Source organism: Brassica napus, chromosome A4 (genome assembly GCF_020379485.1).
Source record: "Brassica napus cultivar Da-Ae chromosome A4, Da-Ae, whole genome shotgun sequence".
Taxonomy (NCBI): Eukaryota; Viridiplantae; Streptophyta; class Magnoliopsida; order Brassicales; family Brassicaceae; genus Brassica; species Brassica napus.
Window position 1 is genome coordinate 7,995,317 of NC_063437.1, and position 27,141 is coordinate 8,022,457.

The 27,141-nt window shown below is 31.3% G+C and overlaps 3 protein-coding genes and 1 long non-coding RNA gene across 4 annotated transcripts; all 4 read left to right on the forward strand.

Annotated features, from left to right (window-relative positions):
- The first annotated feature begins 394 nt into the window (after positions 1-394).
- Positions 395-2,045, forward strand: LOC111215308. The gene is made up of 4 exons (XM_048777374.1): positions 395-588; positions 659-749; positions 851-975; positions 1,175-2,045. Exons 1-4 carry the CDS (start codon positions 510-512, stop codon positions 1,279-1,281), a joined length of 402 nt encoding a protein of 133 aa, XP_048633331.1. The 5' UTR covers positions 395-509; the 3' UTR covers positions 1,282-2,045.
- Positions 2,046-10,848: 8,803 nt separating this feature from the next.
- LOC106447763 lies at positions 10,849-12,988 on the forward strand. The gene has a single exon (XM_013889733.3). It carries the CDS (start codon positions 11,122-11,124, stop codon positions 12,913-12,915), a length of 1,794 nt encoding a protein of 597 aa, XP_013745187.2. The 5' UTR covers positions 10,849-11,121; the 3' UTR covers positions 12,916-12,988.
- A 580-nt stretch (positions 12,989-13,568) lies between these two features.
- LOC106447762 lies at positions 13,569-16,548 on the forward strand. The gene has a single exon (XM_013889732.3). The coding sequence runs from the start codon at positions 14,511-14,513 to the stop codon at positions 16,293-16,295; it is 1,785 nt and encodes a 594-aa protein (XP_013745186.2). The 5' UTR covers positions 13,569-14,510; the 3' UTR covers positions 16,296-16,548.
- Positions 16,549-22,281: 5,733 nt separating this feature from the next.
- Positions 22,282-23,315, forward strand: LOC106449067. The gene is made up of 2 exons (XR_001289054.3): positions 22,282-22,671; positions 23,004-23,315. It is a non-coding gene; the product is annotated as an uncharacterized LOC106449067 (long non-coding RNA).
- Positions 23,316-27,141: the final 3,826 nt, after the last annotated feature.

Below are 27,141 nucleotides of genomic sequence, written 5' to 3' on the forward strand. Positions count from 1 at the left end.
TCCTCCCTATCCTAGGGTTCTTCAAGCCCGGTCGCTTCGTAGCGACCGAGCTTGGCTGAGCTCGGTCGCTACGTAGCGACCGAGCGGGACGATCGCTCGGTCGCTACGTAGCGACCGAGCTTTGGCTCGAGCTCGGTCGCTACGTAGCGACCGAGCGGGACGATCGCTCGGTCGCTATGTAGCGACCGAGCTTGGCTCGAGCTCGGTCGCTACGTAGCGACCGAGCTGTGTGCATGCTTGGTCGCCGCGTATCAATCGAGCTTGGCTTGTCCGCGGTCTGATTTCCATACTCGAGCTTGTCCGCGGCCGATTTGGATACGTGTCCGTTGCCTTCGGACAATCGGTATTTAGTGGTTCGATTGAGATTTGGACGATATTTTACTGCAAGGCTGTTCGTAAAGATATCTCTACGAAGATTACTTTTCGTAAAAACGGTTATGCTGATTTTTACGGACTTTCAGACATTGATTCCGTCGTGACCGATTTTGACCCCAACAGAAAAAATCCCGATGATGCCTCTTACCACATTCCATCTCCTCCGATACAAACAGTTGATCGACATAGCCACTGGTACCAACAACTTGCCAGGTAAACAACCACTTATTTTGATCATTTCTTAAAAATTATAATTTGACATGAAAGACAAACATTATCCCAGATGTGGTTGGACAAATAAGAATGTTTCAAGGTAACGATCTCAAAAATCCGAGGGCAACAACGGAGGTCAGAATTGGTCTACTACTAAACAGGTACCAAACTTTTTTTTTTGAAAAAAATGTACATTAAACCCAACCGTTTATTTAAAATTTTGCGTAAGGCCAACTTATATATATTCACACAATTCCTGTAGGTCAAAAATGGTCCGCTTGACAATAATAGACAATGTGTCTGCCCAGTTTAGAGACTTACATAGCATGACAGTCATGAAATACAAAGTTGTAATCATTACAAGCATCAATCCCAGAGTATTTAAAGGTAATAATTATCAATTATTTTAGGGATATATCTAGATATTGTTTAGTTATTAGAATGCATAAACTTCCACTTCAACATGTTTTTTATATATTTATATGGATTATTGGTTTACTTTGTGGTTCACAATGGCTTCTCGGTTTGATAGATTATAAAATTGTCTTTAAATTGTAACACCCTTTTTATTCTTACATGACTACAGGAAAACTGATACTCGCCACAACTCCTGCTACTCGATTTTACTGTGACAGCACTATTGATCTCATACACAGCTTCATCCGGAGAATAAAAGGTAGTAATCACTCATGAAGTGGTCATCTAAACTTTGAGCTGAAGTCTACTACAATAATTCTCTCTATATTCCTCATCTCTTAAAAAAAATATTTCACTTTCTATCAATCAAAGTTTTATTAAACTTTCATTTCCAAAAATTTTTTCATGTTCTGAATTTTTTGGGTTATTAGATATTAAAAACTACAACATTAAACCATTACTTACATTAACTTTTTTTTTGTATTGCTTGCAACATTTTTTCATGATTAGAATTTCTAGATTTGGCAATCTCAATAGCAGAGATAGAAGCAATTTCCAGCAGATATATGGAGTTCCATGAGGTCTATGACCACCAAAAGACAAGCCTATAAGATTGTTGAACACTGTAGTTTCACAACAACACTAATAGAGAGTCAGGAACACACACACAAACCATATTTAATTTTTATGCACCATAATAAGCATACAGGTTGTGATTGGAAAAAAATAAATATTTGACCACCAAATAATTCTCTCCTCAGCCCATGAAGCTGTTTTAAAAGCTAAAACCCAACACAATACTTCTTCTAGATTTTTTAAGAAATCACGACTCACAAAATCTTCTAAGGATACATGGTTACAAATTTTGTAAGGAATCTTTATATAAAATCCCATATTTACGAAAAATCTTTATCTGAAAAGGAAGGTAATATATTTCATCAAAACCAACATTTACAATCTTTGACTATATCTTTTCAAAGGGAAAAGAAAAATTCTTAAAAAAATCAAACTCTCCCAAAAACTCATATTTCTCTTGCGTAGAAAATAAAAAATCTTTAAAAAATCCATCTCTCCCAAAAAACTCTTATGTCCCTTCGATACGTCCAAGAAACGTTCCCGTTTCCAAAGTAGCCTAATACATATACCTAATTTGTAATAGATTGGTTGTAAGGATTGCTGTTTCAACGGAATGAATAACCCACCCAATGACCAACCCCTAGAAACTGTAGGTAAATATATAATCTCTTGCCTCTCTGTCTCAGAAAAAGAAAAAATTTGAAGGGTCCAGCAATTTTTTTGTTTTTTTTTTGGGGTTTCAGTTTCTTTTTGGTCAAAGAATTGGAATATCCAATCCAAATTAAACCATAATTTAGTTTCAGTTAGCGATTCTGCTCATTCACCACATAAAGTTTGCAAAGTAACTTTTTAACTCAAAATCCTTCATATAAGAACATGCCAAAAGAATATAAAAATATAAATATGAAAAGAATTGAAGATCACAATACCTAAAAGCTGAATATAATTAAACATATAGAAAAAAAGATGGCCCAAAAATGATTGGAAACATAAACGACAAAATTTACATTATACAAAGATAAACTTCTAAATCGAGAATAAAAATGAAGTAAGAAGGAGGCTACATCTAACTACAAAGACAATAGAAAACATGCAATTAAACAGAAGGTTTAATAAATTAAATTCTATTGTAAATACACATTTGTGAGAGTAATTATATAGGATGAAAAAATATTTTTTTATAAAATTATTGAACATTAGCAAGTGGAAAAGAAAATCATGTAGGAACAAAAAACATTAATCCCAAAATATATAAATATTTAAATTAACAACCATATACGATATGTTAAATAATATAAGCTAACTGCAAATTATCGTAGATTATCATCTAAAATTAAAATATTTAAAAGCATTTTCCGCGCGTAGCGCAGACAAAGACTCTAGTAGCCATTAATATTTGATGATATGCTTATCTTGAGTCAAAAATAATGGGCAAGATATTTTAGTATTATCATTTGTCATTTTTTAGGACATGATTAAGATATTCATTGGATAAATATGCACCATTAACAGGATCATATATACATATCCGGTTACTCTTATTTGTAGCGGTATACTGAATCAAACAAAATAAAAAACATTTCCAACAAGACAAGATTTGACCTATTTGATTTTCTCTTTTGGATGGCTGATCTCTTTTTTTACGGTATATATGCTTTTAAGCCTATAACAAATTATGCTTTTTATTTATATGGCTTCTCTTTATCAGCCCATCTTCATGCATTTTCCATGAAGAAGCGTGCAAAATATTTTTAAGAGCCTATCTTGCCCATATTTCCATGCTCACCTAGTTTCAAAAGATTCCAACAGACATTTATTCATGAAAACTTGTGTGTTTTAGAGTATAAAGTCGAAAACTTTAACAATGTATCTAATGGATAACCGGACAACATAACCAATAACCATTGTCAGTAATGTGTAGACTATACATTCATTAAATAGTCGGGATATCATCTTCAATAACCATCTTGAGTATATATTAGCGATTTTTCTGTGATTTTCTATAGCTTCTAACTAACATAGCGGATTACAAATGACATCGTGGATAATAAATGTGGCATCCAATATTTTAATTATGAAAAAAAGATCACAATTTTAAGAAAAACAAGGAATAAAAGACAAAAGCCATATATCCATTTAGGTGAAGTCTTATATATAACACCAATTTGAAAATTAAAAACAAGAAAACAACATTTTCATATGTATGGAATATTGGCTACATGTAGAAATGATTAGAAATAATGGTTGTTATACAATATTAACTATATAGCCAAATAATTAAATGTGTTAGTTGTAGTATATAGTCTTTTTTAGATTATTCACATGAGATTCTTTATTAAATATGCAGACCACTGATTAGTGTTTGCTAGAACAGATCTCCATACCCATCACTAGATCTTGCATAAATTTGGTTCCTTACCACATACTAAATTCTCCCTTGCCAAAACTCTTTCCATCTACAAGTTCTTCGGTGTTACCACCGTATTGTCGATATACTGAACTGTTAGATCCAGAGAAGGTAGATCTACCATCGTCGTCACACAGATCTGGTTTATTTCCGCTGTCTAGTTTTTCCCATCATTTTTTGTGTTATTTTAAAAAACAATAACAAAAATTGAGAAACATTAAGAAAGAGGAGATAGCACATCACTTTATGTGAACTGTGCACTTGATTGATCTCAAAACTCCAAGATGACATAAAGATTGAATGAATATAAAAAAACAATAAGTACTTAAGAAATGAGAGTGAAGACGAAGATGTGACTGATTATGCTGGAGAACATATACAGAAAATCTGATAACAACAAATGCACATGCAGTATGATCATATATGCATAACGACTAACATCTATTCATGTGAATAAATTTGGCATAATAAGGGTAAGCTCGGCATTATTTCTTATACATTTCTCTTGAAAAGTAGATTTCTGTAGATTTCATTTCATCTCATTAATATCAAAAGCAATTACTATTTAAATTATGATAAAATAATTTAAAATAAAATGGGAGTAACACTGGATAATTAATACATAAAAAACGCTGGATAAATATGTACCCTGTATAATACATGTACACAATTATCCATAAAAAAAACAAACAAACTCTTACTTATACTGATTATACTTCCATCTTGAACGAAGAACAACTAAAAAAAAGGCAATGTCTCGAGTTGAAAATCACCTTTTTTTTTGAAAAATCACTTTCATTGAATAATATATACTATATTACCCTTCTTATTTATTTCTTTTTATTAGTTTTTGCTTATTTCTTTTCCTTTCAATCTTATTTCTTAATAAGTTGTAAACTATATAATAAATTATTTTTTTAAGAAGATAAAGTCAAAAACTTTAACAATGTATCTAATGGATATTTGGACAACATAACCAATAACCGGTTTCAGTAATGTGTAGAACTCATTAAATAGCCGTGATATCATCTTCAATAACCATCTAGAGTAATTAAATATTAGGTTGTTTATGTGGTTGTTTATAGCTTCTAATTAACATAGCAGATAATAAATGTAGCATTGTTGTGAAACAACAGAACATAATCTGTATGTTTCTATCTTATTCATAAACATAAGGAGCCCTTTATATATAGGGAATTACACCGTCATAGAATAATGGAAATACTAGAGAAAGGAAATACAAATATGAAAATAGTACAAATCATAAACTAAAAGAAAAAGGGAAACTAGGGTTTCCAGCCGCCGGCTCTCTCTCTCTCTCTAGCAGTGGGCCGGTTATGGACCGGGCCGGTTATGGACATCCACAATATGGTTTATAATAAGCATCTATTATTTTAATTAAGAAAAAAGTAATCACATTTTCAAGAGAAAACAAAGGATAAAAAAACAAGCCATATATCTATTTAGGTGAAATATTATATATAGCACCAATCTATACTATTAAAGCAGAATCCCTACTAGAATTCTGCCCTTGATTTTTTAAGTTATTTACAAAGGAATGCCACTCCTATATTTATGGTTAAAACATTAATTATTATCTAAAAAAAACAATTAAACAAATGTATTGCCTGATTTGAAATCTTAAACCAAGCATGTTTATATATACACATTCAAATTATATTTGGTTTAAGTTCGGACAGGGTTGATATATTTTATACTTTTCTGTTTTATAACTTAAGATTCTCATACTGAAATTAGCTTTATTCATATAACATGTCCAACACATAATGCCAAAATATAATGTCCATCGCTATTATATCATCAGACATTGTATATTCTTTTAAAAACATAATGTCACCATCACTATAATTTTTTAAAATAAAGCGGATCATTTATGTGTAACAATATACAATGTGCGGTATTGCTTTGATATATATATATATATATGTAAAAATGGAATAGTAAAACCCTAAGCCCTAAGTTAGAAAACCCTACACTGTAACATGACATGTAATATGAAGAAGCTATTTTAGTTATAAGCATCCCAACTAAATCGTAAAATATGTAAGCATTTTCTCATTTTCGTTATTATTTATGATTTTTAGCATCAATTTAGGAAAGATACGAGCCGATTGTGTGAAGATATCCTTAGGAATAATTTTAAAAGCACGATTTTGTGCATTTATTCTGGTAAAATATTACTTACTAATATCTTTTGCATTTCTAAGATCATCAAATACACTATGTTGAACGATATTGGATCCACAAAATATATTAACTTTCCATATTTGTACACGAATATTTCTACTCATATTGTGTACCCAACTTTATTTCCTAGCCTACACTATTAGTATAAAGCAATGTTCTAAAAATCGCTAGGCGGTAACTAGGCGCTTTATAGAGGACTAGCGACTAGGCGGATTATTCAGGGCCTAGGCGAGGCCTAGGCGTTAGCAAATTGTTGATTTATTTTACATATTTTATACATTTATATGACATATTTTAGTTTTTTAATTTAATTATAAAATTATTGTGATGAATTATCAAAACTAGATATGCAAAACAAAAGAAAGTAGACAAATTTGTTGATTTGTAATAATATTATTGCTTAATTTATCATATATAGACAATTTTAGATCGATTTTAACCAATTTTAACTGATTTATAACAGTTTAAACCAATTTAAATCATATAAATCAGTATAAATCGGATTTTAAGAAAATCGTTTCAGATATGACCGAGTTGCCGCCTAGGCGGGGGCCTAGGCGGGGGCCTAGGCGCCGCCTAAACTGATTTCTAGAACCTTGGTATAAAGTTTTTAGTTGACAATGATAACTGATTTGAAATGTAAAAATAAAAATTTATAAAGCAAAATCAAAATCAACAATTTATGGATATATTCAAAATAATCCTATATCATAAAAATTTATGATTTTAAATATTTATTTAAAATGTCAGAATAACTTTGTGATTTTGTACAAGGTGGGTTGAACAAACATATTAATATATTTAAATAAATTTTGATCAAATTTGAAATGATTAATAATATGGATTATATTATTTCATTTTAAATTAGTAAGAAAAAAATCAATGTAATAAATACTTTAAATAAATAGATTACCATAACGTGGGTCCAAATAATTTGAAATTTCCAAAATTTTAGTCCATTTAAGATAAATTAAAGCATACAAATTAAACAGAAATATTATATAATTTTTCATAAAAATATAACTAATATGTATACAAATTATGATTTTCATTTCATAAAAATATTTTGATCGAATGGTAACTCTGCGCTTTTAAAGCGCGGATCAAAATCTAGTTTGAAAATTAAAAACAAGAAACAACATTTTCATCGTCTGAGACATCTGTAAGGAATATTGGCTACATGTAGAAATGATAAGAAGTAATAATGGTTAGGCGATATTAGAACCAGATTATTCAAATGAGATTCTTCGTGGAATATGCAGACCACTGATTAATGTTTGTTAGAACAAATCCACCATACCTGTCATTAGAGCTTGCATTAATTTGGTTCCTTACCACATACTAACTCTCTCCTTGCGAAAAATCATTCCACCTACAAGATTTTCGATGTCACCACCTCACCATCGAAAAAGTGAACCATCAGATCCAGAGAAAGTAGATCCACCATTGCCATCACCAGATCTGGCATAGATCTGATCTATTTGTGCTACCTAATTTTCCTGCCCTTTTTGTGTTATTTTTATCAACAATAACAAAATGGAAAAACATAAAGAAAGAGGATAAAATATAACATTTGCGAGAACTCTGCACTTGATTGATCTCAAATCTCTAAGATTACAGAGAAATCAAATGAATCTTAAAAAACAATAAGTACATAAAAAATAAGAGAGAAGAAAAAGAGAGAGAGAGAGAGAGAGATGCATATAAATGAAAGTGAATACGCTTGAGAAAATAGACAGCAAATTTGAGTATATCAATAGCACACACACATATCAATATGATCCCGTATGCATAACAACTAACATTTATCCATGTGAATCGAATTTGGCAGAATAATAATAAGCTCGACATTTTTTCTCACACATTTCTCTCGAAAGTATGATTTCTATAGATTAAATTTCATCTCATAGATATCGAAAGAAATTACTATTTAAATCATGATAAAATAATTTAAAATACAATGAGAGTAACACTCGATAAGTATGCAAATACTCTTGTAAAAAAACTTCATATGAAAACATTGACCAAAGAGTATTAGCATTTAATAATGCCTTTCTAAATGCTATTCTAACAAATTTTGATTGGAATCCCTTATATATTAATTGAGAAACATTTGAAAAGATGTAACCTCAATTTTGTATTAATTAAAAGATGCCCCAATGCATAGGTGGCACTCAATTAGGTAGTCAATTACATTCAATTGAAAAATAAGTAGGTCCACATTCGATTTTTATATGTTGTTAGATACATAAGTTGGTCAAACTATATGATATAATGATATGATATGATATTTTCTTTCCTTAAATAAAACCTACGGAATTACCATAAATGACTAATATATATATGACAATTAATGAGTTTAATAATAAAGATTTGATAACAATGTATATCTCCTCCATCATTTTTTGTTTAATTTTATATTATTAAAATAAATTAAACAATCAAATTAGCTATAAAAATAAAATTTAGATTTTTTCGTATATGTCATATTTTGAATTTTTAAAAACGATAATAAATGACTAAAACTATTAAAATTATTATGTTAAAAATTAATGATCAATGGTTTAACATTTTTATTATAAGAAGATACACATGATTTTAAAACCATATGAGTAAAAAATATCATTTAATAATAAAATAAATATATATATATATATATATATATATATATATATATTAAACACTATATACCATAAGATTACATAAATATTTTAATATTAAAACTTTCAATGAATTTTCAAGAACATTTATAAATTATAAACTTATTAAAGATTTCAGATTGAAAATTTTGTTATCGATGATTTAAATATTTTGTTATAAAACGATATGAACGATCATAGAACCGTATGATTATAAATTCTTATTTAATAAATAACTATACAAAATATACTATTCCTAGAAAAATAGGTTGGTCCATCTTAACTTATATTACACTTTTTATTAAACTAACTATCGAATTGATAAATAACGTACCAAAAATTGTTTTGCACTTTCCTTAAATAAAAGCTACGATACCTAATATGATTAACGTATATGTGAAAATTAATTATAATGAATAATAAATATTTGATAACAATTTTTGTATCATAGTTCTTTTTTTTAATTTTATATTATTAAAATATATTTAAAAATCACATTAAATATATAATAAAAAAATTTATAATTTTTCTTATATGTTATATTTTGAATTTTTCAAAACGTCTATAAATTATTAGAAATTTGAAGATCCCCACTCAAAAAATTTTGTGATCAATAGATTATTTTTTTTGTCATAATAAGTTACAAATGATCATAAAATTGTATTAATATGAACTTTTATTTAATATTATAAGAAGATACACATTATTTTAAAACCATATGAGTAAAAAATATCATTTAATAATAAAACATATATATTTATATATATATATATAGATTATACTATATACCATAAGATTACATAAATATTTTAATATTAAAACTTTCAATGAATTTTCAAAAACATTTATAAATTATAAACTTATTAAAGATTTCACATTGAAAATTTTGTTATCGATGATTTAAATATTCAGTTATAAAATGATATGAATGATCATAGAACTGTATGATTATAAATTCTCATTTAATAAATGACTATATAAAATATACTATTCTTAGAAAAATAGGTTGGTCCATCTTGACTTACATTATATTTTTTATTAAACTAACTATCGAATTGATAAATAATCTACCAAAATGTTTTTTGCACTTTCCTTAATTAGAAGCTACGAAATTACCTAATATGATTAACGTATATATGAAAATTAATTATTATGAATAATAAATATTTGATAACAATTTTGGTATCTTAGTTCTTTTTTTTAATTTTATATTATTGAAAGATATTAAAAAATCACATTAAATATATAATAAAAACATTTATATTTTTTCTTATATGTTATATTTGAATTTTTCAAAACGTCTATATATTATTAGAAATTTGAATATTCTCACTCTGAAAATTTTGTGATCAATAGATTATTTTTTTGTTATAATAAGTTAAAATGATCATAAAATATAACGCATATGAATTTTTATTTAATAAATATTCAAACTAAATAATATATATATATATATATATATATATATATATATATATATATATATATATATATATATATATAAACACTAATGATTTAAAGCAACAAGATTGGCTGATCAATTTAGTCGTCCAGTTGAAATCTTTCAAAAGTATGTGAAAGACTAAAGTCAAAGTAAATATGGATTTAGAATAGTGGTTATATTTTACTAACCAAATACAAAAAAAAACCGAACCGAACCGAAACCAACCCGATATCCGGATTGAACACCCGTAATCCAAATGAAGCCAAACTATTGTTTCATTCTCCAAAATATAACAAAAATAATAACTTAATCCCGCGCAAGGCGCGGGTCTTATCCTAGTATGTAGAGTATAATGCTAATGGTAATGTTCTACCAATCAAGGGCCTAAGATGACATAAAGATTGAATGATTATAATAAAACAATAAGTGCAGAGTGAAGAGGCAGATGAGACTGAATATGCCGGAGAAAATATATACAGCAAATCTGAATATATATCAACAAGTGCACATGCAATATGATCACGTATGCATAACGACTAACATCTATCCATGTGAATCAAATTTGGCATAATAGGGGTAAATTCGATATTATTTCTCACACATTTATCGCGGAAAAGTAGATCTCTGTAGATTTAATTTCATCTCATAGATATCGAAAGCAATTACTATTTAAATTATGATAAAATAATTTTATATACAATGGGAGGAGTAACACTGGATAAGTATGTACCCTATATAATAGATGTACGTAATTATCCAAAAAAACAAACAAACTCTTACTTATATATACTGATCACCTTCTTCTTGAACGAAGAGAAGAAAAGCCCTCGAGAAAAGGTGCAATGGGGCGTGTAATGGCGGAACCTCCGAATCTCATGCTGCAAGCAAGAGAACTCCTTGCGACTCCAAGCCACGAACTGTTAGAGAGTCTCGTCAACCATCTCTCAACGCGTCAAGAAACCACCGAATATCAAACTGCGATGGCTCTGTTCAAATTCTGCACCGTTAACTTCGCCAACAGCTTAACCCTAAAGCTTCTACAGATGTATCGCTCTTCTTCCGACGCCCTCCTCAGATCCAAATCGATCGTTGTCCTTTCCCAAACCCTAGCCGCTTATAAGTCCCGCAGGTTCGAACTATCTCTCGTCGCTCTCCGCGAGATCAAACCCCTTGTGATCTCTTGCCTTAGGATGCAAGAAACCGAAATCAAACTCTTCAGAAGAATCGTGTCTTTCATCGCTCACGACGTTGTGATGCTTGATAACGGCGGGTGGGACGAGCTCAGCGATTGTATCGTCGAGCTCTCGAGTGCCCAACCTCTAAAGGCTTTGCATGTCTTCGTGGACTTGCCTCCAGTGTACGGGAGATTCATCTACAGCTGTTTCGGGAAGATTGCAGAGAGAGCAGAGAAGGTGTTGCTTATGCCTGATCAAGATAGAGTTGAAGATTGGAGTTTAGGTTTACAAGCTGTTGTGAAACTTGGGATTCAAGTCTTGGATTTCGAGCTGAGATTCGATATGGTGAAGGGTCTTCTTACACTTCTTGTCAAGGCAGCGAGTGATCTTGTGGACAAGGGTATGGAAGAGTTTTTGATACGAGGGCTTGCGGATCTCGAGATGTTCTTGTCACGAGACAAGAAGTTGTATAATTACAATAAGGAGCAATGTGATTTTGTGTCTTGTTTCTTGTACAAGATCAAAGACTTGGGACCACTAACCAAACAGGCTACGGGGAAGATCCATCGTTTGGTTAAGTCTACCCCATCTCTCGTCGTACAAAAGCAACAAGGTCATGCAGCATGTTCTGAACGTGAATGGCTTGATCGTCTGAACAACTTACAGCCACTTGAGATCTTAAAAGTCTTTGCGTCCACTGATGTTGAAGAGAGGTTCAGAGAATTGGCAATCAGACGGCTCAACGTGGTACTCTCTGATCGCGTTTCAAGGGAAAAGTCAGCAGACATGAAAGAACTTCAGCCACTGCTCCTCTCTTGCCTTTCGAGTAAAGAAAGAATCTCTGAGAGCATGTTCAAAGTCCTTGGCGAGGTTGTCTACCACGTTGCCTTTGAGATGACCAACTTCCATTTCGAGACATGGTACGATCTTTCCGACTGCATTGCATCGACCAGCGAAACGGAGTTCGAGAGAGCGGTTTATATCTTTCAGTGCTTAACAATGTGGCTTGATGATGAGTTTATGGTTCCTATAGTGAAGTTTCTTCTCCCAGAGATAAACAAAAGGCTGAACCCACCGAGAGAGGTGTTGGTGGATAACAGTTGCTGGGTCTTGGCGTTTTTGGGTGCCTTCTGTGTCATCATTCAATTGGTAGAGATGGAAACTTCTGCTGTGGAGGAGATGGCAGATAAGATGGTAGATTCAGTGAGAGAGCTTGTGGAAAGAAAAATGGAAGTTGGGCTTGTGAGGAGAGCTTTCAGAGATTTGGAAAGCATTGTGAAGAAGCAAAAGGATTGGTTTGGTGATAATGAATACAAGTTGACCAAGTCTCTGCTTCTTAGACTCTACGTAATCAAAGGCATGACAATGGACAGCAAGATGGTGTTGTGGAGAATCAACGTGTTTGTGGAGAGAGGAATGGCTGACCTGGCTGAAGTGGAACCAGACGGTGATATTGATTGACCTGTGGTTGTATAATCTAATTAAAAATATTAGTAATATTGGGAAAACGAATTTTGAAAATAGCAACTTTTTAAAATAGTAAATATTTGTTGGAAATAGTTATTTGATAGTATTTTTATTTTTGAACTCCTAGAAAAAAAAATTATAAAAGATTATATAATTTTAATTTTCTTTTCTAACACCCTAAAACGGTAAAAAAAATATTTGATAGTTCTTTAACTTAAAAAAACAGAAAATCCTAAACAAAAGAGATTTGTATCATATTTTTTTAATTCCTAACCAAAAGAAAATTGTAAGAAGTTATTTAATAGTATATTTAAAAAAAATTGATGATGAACATGATACTAAAAATTATTTAATTAAAAAATAAGTGTAAAAATAGTATTGATATGAGCTGTAAAAATCATAATTTTTAAAATTATTTAATAGTAACTAGATATAATTATTTGATAGCAATAAGATTTTTCTGAAATTCTAAACATAAGATAATTGTAAAAGTGTATATGATAATACTTTTCCTTTTCTAAAATCGTAAACAAAAATATAAAAAAGTTTTTGATAGTTTTTCTTTTTTTAATTGTAAATAAAAACGAGATTTTTAAAATATAATTTTTTCCTTTTTAAAAAATCTCAACAAAAGTAAACATACATATTTAATAGTATTTTAAAAAAAAATTTGATGACAAGTATGATGCTAAAGCTATTAAATTAACAAAAATCAAAACTTAGGATGTTGTCGTGATTGATATTTATGTGTTTGGTTATACGAAAATCAAACACATGTTTGATATATATATTCTCATGTTTGCTCATAAAAATTGATTATTATTACTGTCACCGTACATATGTTTAGTCAAAAACAAATCAAGCTTCATCGTTATCTTATTACATTTTGTATTTTTAGTATGTAGTAGTTTATAATTTATTTTAATTAAAATGTTATTATGAAAATATATCATTAATAAATAATGAATCCAGAAAATTATATAATATCAGATAAGTTTAATAAAACATTAAATTAGTATATAAAAAGTCTATAATGTTGTCATTGCTTCTTGACCTTATTTAACTTCCAAATACCTTTTTATTTCATTATAATTATTATTTTGGGCTGGATACGGTTTAATTTTTACGTTTGAATTTTTTTTCTAACTCTAACAAATATTAACTGAAGCTTATGTATGAAAAAGATCTTAATTATAAAATAAAGTTCACATAACATATGCAAAACAATTTTAAAACAATAATAAAATGATTTTTTAATATTTTTTATTAAATTAAAAAATCAAATAAAATCCGTTGCAACGCAACGTGCCAAATCTAGTTCTTTATATAGTAGATAACCAATGAGAATTAAGGTAGATTTGACTATATCGTGAGATGATTTTTTTCTCTTAATTTAAAAGTTTTCTTTTCTGAACCTAGAGTAGGAGAAACTTTTGACTCAGATGGATATTCGGATGCCAGAGATTGACTTTATTCCCTAGAGTATATATGCTAGTGGACTTATATACTTAGATCACCGGAGAAGAAGGAGCCAAATCATTTTTCTCGAGAAAACTAGAAAAGCGTTGGAGAATCGGGCACAAGGTGCAATGGGGCGTGTAATGGCGGAACCTCCACCACCGAATCTCATGTTGAAAGCGAGAGACGTTCTTGCGACTCCAAGCCACCAAGGTTTAGAGAGCGTCGTCACCCATCTCTTCTTTATGGCTCAAGAAACCACCGAATATCAAACGGCGAATGCCCTCTTCAACTTCCTCACCCTTTACTTCGCCAACTGCTTAACCCTAAAGCTTCTACACTTGTACCGATCCTCTTCCATCGGCGTCCACAGATCTCACTTGATCTATCTCCTCTTCGAAACCCTCCAAGACTACAAGAACCGCAGGTTCGAACTATCTCTCGTCGCTCTCAACGAGATCAAACCCCTTTTGGTTTCTTGCTTGAGGATGCAAGAACCCGAGATCATAAACCTCAGGCGGATCGTGTCTTTCATCGCTCACGATGTTATGATACTCGACAACGGCGGTTGGGACGAGCTCAGCGAATGTATCTACGAGATATCGTGTCACGACCCTCTAAAGGCTTTGCACGTCTTCGTGGACTTGCCTCCAGTGTACGAGAGGTTCGTACACAATTGCGGAGGGATGGTTGTGGAGAAAGCAGAGAAGGTGCTGCTTGTTCCTTACCAAGACCGAGTCGATGATTGGAGTTTAGGTTTGCAAGCTGTTGTGAAACTTGGGATTCAAGTCTTGGATTCTGAAATGAAAGTCGATATGGTGAAGCGTCTTCTTGCTCTTCTTGTCAAGGCAGCGAGTGATCTTGTGGCGAAGGGTATGGAAGAGTTTCTGGTACGAGGGCTTGCGGATCTCGAGAGGTTCTTGGAACGAGAGAAGAGGTTGTATAATTACAATAAGGATCAATGCGAATTTGTGTCTTGTTTCTTGTTCAAGATCAAAGACTTGGGACCACTAACCTATGAGGCTACGGAGAGGATCCATCGTATGGTTAAGTCTACACCATCACGAGTTCATGGAGCATGTTCTGAAGGTGAATGGTTTGATCGTTTGAACAACTTACCGCCTCTTGAGATATTAAGAATCTTTGCGTCTACTGATGTTGAAGAGAGGTTCAGAGATATGGCAATCAGAGGGCTCAACGTGTTACTCTCTGATTACGTTTCAAGGGAAGAAGAGTCAACGGACGCTTCACTGTTGAGAGAACTTCAGCTACTGCTCATCTCTTGCCTTTGGGAAAAAGAAGGAATCACTGAGAGCATGTTCAGAGTCCTTGGTGAGGTTGTCTACCACGTTGCGTTTGAGATGATGACCTCCCATGTTGAGTTATGGGATGATCTCGGCTACTATATTACATCACACATCGAAACAGATTTTCAGAGAGCGGTTTATGTCTTCCAGTGCTTAACAATGTGGCTTCATGAGGAATTTATTGATCCTATAGTGGAGCATCTGCTCCCAGAGATAAACAAAAGGCTAAACCCACCGAGTGATGTTTTGGTAGATAGCAGTTGTTGCTGGGTCTTGGCATTTTTGGGTGCCTTTTGTGCCATCAGTCAATTGGTAGCGATGAAAGATTATGCTGAAACTGTGATGGAGATGGCAGATAAGATGGTAGATTCAGTGAGAGAGCTTGTGGAAAGAAAATTGGAAGTTGGGTTTGTGAGGAGAGCTTTCAGAGATTTTGAAATCATTGTGAAGAAGCAAATGGAATGGTTTCGTATGAACGAATACAAGTTGACCAAGTCTCTGCTTCTTAGACTCTACGTAATCAAAGGCATGACAATGGACAGCAAGATGGTGTTGTGGAGAATCAACGTGTTTGTGGAAAGAGGAATGGCTGATCATCTGGCCGCTTAACGGTTGTATAATCTGATGGTTAGTCTGATATTGTATATACGTTAGTGCCAATCCTTCTTTCATACAGTTAGAGATTCTCTTGAGTGTTTCCTCTTTGGTTATGTTCCCCTCAATGTGTTTTGTCTCTGTTTGATCATGTCTCGAGAGGTACAGATACACTGTACAAATATACCTAATGTCTCGAGCTCAACAATCATTCTTTCATTCAATAAAAAACTTACCTCTTGAGGGCTTTTGTCTCTGTATAACAATCATTCCAAAGTTTATTTTGCCTTGGTTTAATCAAAAGTCAGTTACAAACTTGTTTATTTTGTAAGCTCCTTTGAGCTTGTTAAAAAAAAGAGATTTTGATACGCCCTGCAATAAAAAAAAGTAAAGCGTCGATCAACTTTGGGTTTATATTAGTATTTTATTATGGATTAATAATTTTTATTAATGCAGTATCAATTTGTAAAGCGAGATTCTGATCTAAGATCTGAACTTAAATATTTGGGATTCGATGTCTACAATTTAAAGTGTATAAATACAATATATTTTATTACAAATTAATAATTTTTATAATGCAGTATGTTATAAGTTAGTAGTAAAATATAAATAAATTTAAAAACTAATATAGCTTACTAGAAATTTTGATTTTTTCAGAAAATAAGTTTGGTAGGATAAGACCCATTTTGTAGTGGTCTAAATATGTGCTTATTTGATAAAATAACCTGCAAAAATTTGTAACTGTAAGAAATAAATCTTAAACTCCTTCACCATATACAAACAGAATAATATAAACATTGAATAATGTGTAACGTTTTAGCAATTTATATATATATATATATATATATATATCTAATTTTTAATATTCTAACTTAAACAATTTTTATTTTATATATTAACTTTCATTCCCAACTTGTTTCACCATATAATGAAATAATACAAATATTGATTAATTTTTAATATATTTATAAATTTAAAATGTATAAATATAATTTTAGGAGAATCTACCAAAAACCGCTTAAATAATGATTTAAATTGTAAAAGTAGATCATATATTCAATCAAATAAAAACTGACCTTTTTAGGTGGTAAATTACTATTTAATTCTTATGACCAAACATAAAATCAGAAAATTATTTTACGATTTTGTCATTCGAAAGTCTACACGTAACAAAAGAATTCTATATATATGTAGATCCCCTAGAAAGTCTATTATGTAGACTTATTTTGTAGTCTACATCATAATTTGATCTAATAATTTAATTTTAAAAATGTATAAATATAATGTTTGTGAAATTTTCAATTAATCATCAATATAAAGGTTAATATGAAGTATATAAATTAATATTAGGAGAATCTACCCAAAACAGCTTAAATAATGATTTGAATTGTAAAAGTAGATCACATATTCAATCAAATCAAAACTGACCTAAAGAAGTGGTAAAATTACTATTTAATTCTTGTGACCAAACAAAAAATCAGAAAATTATTTTACGATTTTGTCATTCGAAACTCTATATGTAACAAAAGAATTCTACATATATGTAGATCCCCTAAAAAGTCTATTATGTAGATTTATTATGTAGTCTACATCATAATTTGATCTAATAATGTAATTTTTAAAATGTATAAAAATAATGTTTGTAAAATTTTTAATTAATCATCAATATAAAAGTTAATATGAAGTATATAAATTAATATTTTATATAGTTAAACAATTTAAAAGAGTATATATTGATTTGGTAACCATGTATTGGACAATGCTTATGGTTTATTAATAAAAGGTTCATGTAAGCTCTTTTAGAGTTAGATTCTTAGGGTTAGATTATAGATTTAGAAAAAAATTTATTTATTGACCTAAATTTTTTTTAGAGTTAGATTCTTAAGGTTTAGATTTATAGATGTTAGACATATTAATGCCGAGTAGTTAATATTACATATTTCTGTATTTGATACAATGATTAATTGAGACCTTTTTGTTATCAAGTATACATTTAGGGTTTGGAGTTTGTGGTTTAAGGTGTTGTAGATGTATAATGGAGTCTACTTATTTTAAGGGTATAGTAGACGTCTTTTGTAATCTACTAGGATTCTGAGTACAAAAAATAGTTTTAAATTAAATTATTTTTCTTATGAAATTTTTTAAATCATAAGTTAAAATTATTAGAAGAATAAAGAACAAAATAATTATAAATTAATTTTTATAATAAAGATAATAAAATCATAGTAGACTAATTTCTAAGTCTACCAAACCAGACACAATTTGAGATTACAAAAACAAAATAATTTTGATTTATTTTATTTTTTGTATGAATAAACTAAAATGATAATCATCACGCTTATATTCAAAAATTGTAAAATCATATTAAAATTATTAAAAAACCTAGAATAAAAAATAATAATAAAATTATAATAGTAGACTTCCAAAAAAATCTACTTAGTAGACTTATAATAAAGTTTACTGAGTAGATTTACAATAAAAAATACTCCAAATTTTTAATTTTAGTAGACTTCCAAAAATAGTTTACAGTGTCGTAAATTTAACCTAGCTAGAAATTTTGTCTCCTTATATAAATGAAATTTACATAATCTCTCTCTAAAATGGCTGCACAAGTTTCTAAAACTCTCTCATTATTATCTTTTTTTGTAGGTATTATCATTCATGGTTTTCATCTTTTTCTTTAAAAATGTAAGTTTTAGATCTATAGATTTTAAATATGTACGTTTACGTTTATATTCAAATAAAGTTATATATTCAAACTATATGCATTCAATTTGCTATTATTTTATCTCATCACTCATAAACGTCAAGCTATAGACTATAAACAAGCGCTAAATGGGAGGCAGCCCATTACTAGGTATTTTACTTACGGTTTTATTTATTTTTTCCGATTTATTTGATTTCAGATCCAAGGAAGAAAAGTTTGTAACGAGCATTGTCTGACACCCTTTACCATATCTTGGTTGATACTGTGCGTACAAGAGCATCGCCCGACACCACTCTATTATCGATCGATACTCTTATCAGAAACAAGTTACCCGATTCCTTGTTACATTCTATTTACTTATGATTTATTTTCTTCTTTGATCTTAGGCTGAATAAACTGGGGACAATGTTGTTTAAGTCTTGGAGAAGTGTTACTAATATTGAGTTTTGTTTTTGATTTTTGCTTTTTGAGTCGAATAGTAATTCATTATTCTTAACAATAGGTCGTGGAGAATTCTTGGTTCATCATACTATACCAAATCGAAGCAAACTCCTTTTCCTTTGCTTTTTTGGAAGAAAGGGAGGATCTGGACAAAATCGATGAAATGGAAGAAATCCGAGTGAATGGAAAAAATGTTTTATTGAGTCAAGAAAGAGACTATGATAAGTTTTTCGATTTTAGTAGTATTTTACCATCTCTAGCACCATCTAAGATTTACTGATTGCAGAGTGTAATAGATGAAGACACCGCAGTGGATTACCTACCACTAACACTCACACCTGCTAAGAATGCTTAGAGAAACCAAAGCTGACTTCCAACCTTAATCTACAACAGCAGCTTGTTTTGGGGCTTGGTATACACTGAATCGGATTCCTCCTACAAGTCTGGAAGATAAAAATCTGTGCTTTTCTATTTTCCCTCTCTTTCCCCTTTTGATTTTTAAGGAATTTGAACAGGATTTGGTGGCAACAACCATTAAAACTTGATTCATAAAAAATCTAGTATGAGATAACGGTCAAAAAGAAGTGAACAGAAATTGGTGGCTACAACCATTAGAGTTTGATTCATGAAAGCATGTCTATTTATTCCAGTCAATTAAACAAATAAAATGATACCCTGCAAAGGAGTGAGACATTGACTGAGAGAGGTGAGAAGAGAGAGAGAGAAGAAAGGGATTAGATATGACTGCATGTTGATCAAGATACTTGTCTGAGTAAGAGTCCATGTGTCATATGATCGATATTTCCAAGATTTAGCCTAAACATCTATATTTATGCAGAAATGAGGTCAGTAGAGCGGTATGTGGAGCTATTAGTGGAATTGTTTGGTGTATGAAATGGTTGCTAAGCTAGTGTGCAGTCATTGAAAATCACTTTTGAGGTCAGTGATCGTTCAGTTCCATTTATATTATTTGCGGAGATACTTGGTAGTACTTCTATAAATTGTTTTGCGTTTCCGACGTTTTCAAACCTTTTCCAGAGATACTTGATAGTACTTCTATAAATTGTTCTATGTTTTCCTTGAAGACAAGCAAAATGATAAGTCAGAGAGAGTTGATATACTATGGATTTGACCACTTTTTATGCCATAGTATATATCTTATTTAGAGTCTTTATGTTATGTTTGGTCTATTCTAGTATATTTATAGGTCTAGGTACATTATGGACATTATGGAGCTGAAATGGAGCCAAACCCGTAGCTGAGCAAATGAAGAGGCGACAAAGCTGATATCCAGTGGAAGTGTCGGTCGACACACATCCTTGGTGTCGATTGACACATGTGTGTCGACCGACACCCGATGCGAGGAGTTTTGCGGGCCGAAATCAAGATTTGAGCCCAGAAGTTCACATATTTACAAGAATGCTCCTGGCGAGTTTTAACCTAGAATATATAAAATTATAAATTGTGTCATTGTTTGGGCATAAAGACACACAAAAATACAGAGTAGATTTTATAGCTTTAAGGTTTTGGAGAAAAGATTCAAGAACTCCTTCAGAGTATTGTATTGGAACTCCAGTTTTCTATCTCTATCTTATTTCGCAATTCATTCAGTTTATCTTTATGTCTTATTATGTCTGAGTAGTTACCTTGTTACACTTAGGGTTTATATGGTTATGAAGAATTATTAATATTAGAACTGCTAGGGTGATAAATTGACATCCTGAGTTAGAACTTACTGTTTGTATTCTAGAGTAGCTAACTAGAATCATGATTTAGGAGTTGACAACTACGAGAGTAGGCTCATATCTGATAGTAATTCTGTTGAGCTAGGTTGTTAGGCGCACGCGAGGGCTGGTCTAAACATCTAGTGAACATAACCGATCAAAGCTTAAAGCTTGTCGGAAGAGTATGGATCGACACCCTTTAATTAGGTGCATCGATCGATACCGATTCCGTGTGACACGCGAGAGCGTAGACATAGAATTCCAACACATAGACTCGCATTGAGAGCTAGACAATCTTATATTAGTATTCGAGTTCTAGGATTGATTATCACATGCACTTATCAACTATATCATAATTTATATTACCTTACCTGAAAATCTAGCTTCCGTTTTATTTGTGCAAACACATCTCATCTATCCTATTTACTGATCAGATGAATAGTAAAATCAAATTAATTTGTACAATTTAACTAGATTTATGACTGAATATAAATAAATATGTTAAAATAACTTTGTGACTACATAAGATATTAATAAAATAAATATGTTTAATGGCAAAATTGTAATGATTTATTTTCTACTGTTAAAATGTAGTAATTTCATTTTTGTAATTACTATTTTAGAGTTAACCATAGGTATAAACATCAAACTAGTGATAAAATAAAATTAGAGTTAATCTAATAGCAAACTAATAAATAAAAACTAAACTAACTTTTTTCTATTAAATTTAATAGGGTATGAAAGATGATGTTTGTCCACAAAACCACAGAGAGAGACTATTAACAAACATGTATGGAATATTTTGCACAACAGATGGGTGTTCAAGAAATCACAAGGCAGTGATTAGGTGTTTGGATGAGGACTACCACATAGGCAGATTATTCGGGGCATAAGCGTTAAAGAATCATTGATTTATTTTATATGTATTTTAAATTTATACGAGATATTTAGTTTTTGGGTCTAATTATAACATTATTTTGATGAATTATCAAAATTAAATATACAAAATAATTAAACAGATTTGTGAATTTTTACTAACATTATTAATTAATTTAACATATTTATACTACTTTAGATCAACTTAACCCATTTTAAAAGTGTTTTAAATTGGATTTAAAATAAATCTTTTCAGTTAAAGAGGAATTTGCCACCTAGGCGCTGCCCAGGGCAATTTAGTTATAAGTGATTTAAATTGAATAAGATTTAGATGAAATTATATCAAAATCTCTCTTCAATAGATGATAGACTTTCTCTATTTAAAAAAAGGTAAGATATCTTTAAATACTGTACCAAAATAGTTGTAAATATATAGTCAAGCAGATATAGTCAAATACTTCAAAAATTAGTGATTATATTTCTATAATTTATCACCTTATAATTGTATATAAAGCTTTTTACTAGACTCCAACTTTGTTAGATCTATCTACAATATCAACATAGACAAATATTAAAAACAAAATGGCCAAGGCAGCTTCTTCACTTGCTCTCCCCATAATCTTCCTTGTTTTGTTTTCCTTTGGTACACATTTTGTTAAGATTTATTCATAAAAGTTGTATTTAATAACATTTTCACAATAAATTACTTTATAGTGCTGGTCTCTTCATAAGTATACCCCATATTTTGTTGTTGATTGTGTTAGTAGCCTTCAGTATACTTTTTTTGTTGTAACACATAGCCTTCTGTATTCATTGATCTTTATAACTGATCCATACTAATATTATTTAAAATTAACTATTATTTTCTATAATTTTTAGATTCAGCTCACTATTCATTGCCATGTACAACATATATTGATTTAAGTATTATTAAGCTTTTTGTTATCTAGATTTAATAGTTCTTTTCTTATATAGGTGAACAGAATATGGGATCTATATGGTGCGACAAATTTATTGGACCATGCGTTAAATTTCCAGATTGTGATCAATCTTGCAGAGATAAACTTGGACCAGATTCAAATGGCTTTTGCGACATAAAAGCCAAAAATTATTGTCATTGCAAATATGATTGTTGGAACGGTAAAACTCATGTGTGAACTAGAATGCTATGAAATGTCAACTGTTTCCAATGTATAAGTAAAAATCAAGGAACAAAATAATGTCAAATCATATTGGATATGGTTTTTGTATTATTTCTAAAGCATTACCCATAATATATGGTATCAATTTGGCATGAGTGTTTGGGGTCACATTCAGATTCGGTACCATACGTATAATATAAGGCTAATTCAACTTTTTTAGTTGTTGTCTGAGGTTTGGTTTCTAACATATATGTTTTAAGTCAGATTGTAACAGTACAAGTAACACAGACTCATAACAACGATATATATGGTCGTTAGAATGAAAATTAAATCATTGTACGAACGTACATTTCATCGTAATTACATCATAAATTATATGACGAAAAATATTCGTAGTTGTTTCATCGTAACATAATTCCTTACGCTGTATATAAGATTGTAAAAGGGTCATCATATATCGTCATTGTTACATAGTCGTAATATAGATGTTAATGAGTGTCAAACTTTAGGACCAATTAACATCGACAGTCTTAGTAAATTTACGACCAATTAACATTGAATATGCAAAATGTAATAAAAAAAATGAGAATCATTTTTTTTTCAAAAAATTAATAAATTATGAAATTAAAATTAAAAATGTATTACATAAAATATTATAACACCAGAAATATGTTACAAACCAAAAATAAAATATTTTAATTTAATATCTAACGGCTAAGGTCGTAAAAAAAAACGTTGAACTATGGTTATCGGTCCGGCTCCATTTTCATATGCTCCTCTGCAGTAGGTTCCTGGTGGATGGATTGACGCACAGTGTCCCACGCACACTGAGTCTTTGACATCGAACATCCCCTCCATGGCCCTCAACCGAGCTTGAGTGTCTTCTTAGTCATCTCGGAGCGTTGCTATGATGGTCTTGGCCTCCGTCAGATCCACACGAATCTGAGAAGCTTTTTACCTTGCAGCGTAGGCTGATGTCTCCTCGGGACATCGTTAACCAAACCAATACCAATCATCCGTCTCCTTTTCTTTGGGAAAACCTTCAATTGAGTTTTAAAATTTAATTAGAAAATAGTAAAAATTTAAATGTATGTACGTAACTGAAGAAAGCAATTATTACCTATTCAAATATTTTGTCCATATCTTGCGTGAACAGCTGGACAGGTGTGCCATCCGGAGTTTGTTGCGTCAACTGTGTCAGACGCTCTTCATTCTTCACCACAACATCATTGTGGATCTTTTCTGATCTACGATCCACAAATGTCCCATTCTGGTGCTGGTGTGTCTCCTTGAAAAGTCAGGAAAGAGATGGTGGTTCTCCTTCCCGAGCGGTCTAAAAATATAACAAATCAGACTTGAATTAAAATGAAATTCATTAATAATAATAATAATAAAATAAAAGAGATAAGAAAATCAATACTTACAGTCTGTAGGGCCATTCCAGCATGTGGAATATGTCCAGATTGTGGACAATAGGTAAATTTTCCTCGGGATCAGGCATCATCTGGGCCACCGAGCCCGAAGCGGCCATTCTAATCGTGCAAGGAGCAGCCCAATATGCCTTCAGGCCAGTCCAAACGCAATCGCTGATATATATGGGTTTTTCATTTTCTACTATGTCCAACCACTTCTCCTTCCAGTCGGCAATGTTGTTTTTCAGGCAAAACTTTGCATTTACCGTTGAACGCCTTCTACATTCCTTCTTTGACGCCAAAAGACCAATAGTATCTTTGCTGCAAAAAAGATTCATTAAAATACAAATAAAGAAATTTGAAAGACAATTTAAATATATATATTACCAAAAAGACTTGAACCAAGGCGTCCGAACGTACTCCGCTAAGAGACCAATTTGGATGCACTTCGTGAAAGTTCCCTTTAATGGTATCCAAAACTATACAGCCGATGACATTGTTCGTCGCGAACCTGTAATAAATGAAGTAAAAACTTTAAAAGTAATTGTTTTAAAACTTACCAATAAGTGTTAGGCGGTCGATCGGGGTCAATGAAGAGGAGGAGGAGGAGGAACTCTGGAGTGGATGCAGTACATGAACTAGAAACGCCTAATGGATCCCCAGCACCGATAAATGTATCCTCATATGTGGTATGTTCCAGTTTTCCTTCCTACTAACCTTCTGTCAAAAAAACAAAAAAATTTAAATTATTGATATGGAACAATTGTAATCTATAAAAAAATAATTATATTCATAAACTTGTTAAATTTATAAACTAATAATATTTGTAATCCAATTTTATTCTTAAACTAATTCATACCTAAGCTAATTCAATTCCCAAACTAATTTCATACCTAACTAACCTCCTAAACTAAATGAAAAAATACCTTAGAGAGAGAGAGAGAGAGAGATAGAGAGAGAGAGAGAGAGAGAGAGAGAGAGAGAGAGAGAGAGAGAGAGAGAGAGAGAGAGAGAGAGAGAGAGAGAGAGAGAGAGAGAGTTTTGAGACAAATGAGCAACCACAATGGGATCGATGGGCTCGGGTTTATATAGGGATTTTGGATTCGTCTCAATGTAGTCATAATGTTACGAAGAAATAAGGATGATTTGCGTTTGTTGTTACAACGAATTAGGGACGGCCCGTGTTTTTGTGCAACGACGAATTAGGGTCGACCCGTGTTTTCTTATTACGAGGAATTAGGGACGAACCATGTATTTTAGCGACTAAGTTACAACAAATATAGTTTATACCCTAAATCAGAACTCTAAACCCCTAAACCCTGATTATATAAGTTATATGTATACTTCTTTAACCCCTAAACCTTTAGTACAACATTGCATTTCATTTTGTGACATTGAATTTAATTTCTAACATAGATTTATTACATAATTAGAAATATAATGAAAACATAGAGTTGATACAGTACAATGAAACATAGAATTGTTACATGATTAAACAATATAACACAATGAAATTCACCATTAGAACCATCACTCAGGTCATCAGTCCAATCATCACTTTCTTCAAATTTATCTTCATTGCCTTCGTCTGTCATATCATCTGGAAGATCTTCATATTCACGGTTTTGATCAACAAGTAAGATTTTATCTTTAGGTTGTTCATGTATTTCCACATCATTTACAGAATCTATTTGTAATGTCGCTTTTCACCACCAATTATTCATGCTCGAGGTGTAACTTTTATAGCGAATAACCAAGATATTCTAGATTATCTGATCCAAATATATGGAATAAAATAAACTTGTTATGCTTGAGATGCCAATATTAAGGGTTCAAATTTGTTGTACCTTCGTGCAAAATTGATATCCACAACTCCAAACTTATTATACCGAATAGCCCTATTGACGACATGGTCGAATCAGTCACATTTGAAGAAGCCACATTTCACCTTCATAAAACCGGAGAATTCCAATTTAATAATCTCTTACAAGACCCCGTACAATTTTGTTTCACCTTTCACACATATTCCATTGTTGATTGTTTCCAGAGACTTCCATACTCGTAAGCATGAAAATTAAAACCTCGTGTAAAATACATAGGTGTTGTGGTGACCATAGAAATCGGGACTTGAATCAATTTGTGAAACCATAGAGTATATATTGCGTCATCATAATCTACCTATAATGAAAATAAGAACACATATTTGCCTTTCAAAACACTTCATCTCCTCGCAATTTAGGAGTACATATGTGTGGGAATTGTGACAGTTTTCTTGACTCAACCACCAAACTTCTTTCAGTTTGCCACTTAGACGTCTAATCTGGCAGAAAATGTTTGGAACACCGTCTACAGCATATATCGGCATAACATCACTATCATCATATCTTCTTAGAGCCCTTTCGTGTCCGAACTTGTGAGCCAAAGTAGACGAAGTGAAGTGAGATGTTTTCTCTGTCAAACTCTCAACAACTTTTGAACCTTCCACCCTTGCAAGATTGTTTGTTTTCCTTTTAAATATTTCATGGAGCGTTCATTCGGAAACATCAACCCGTAGTGAAC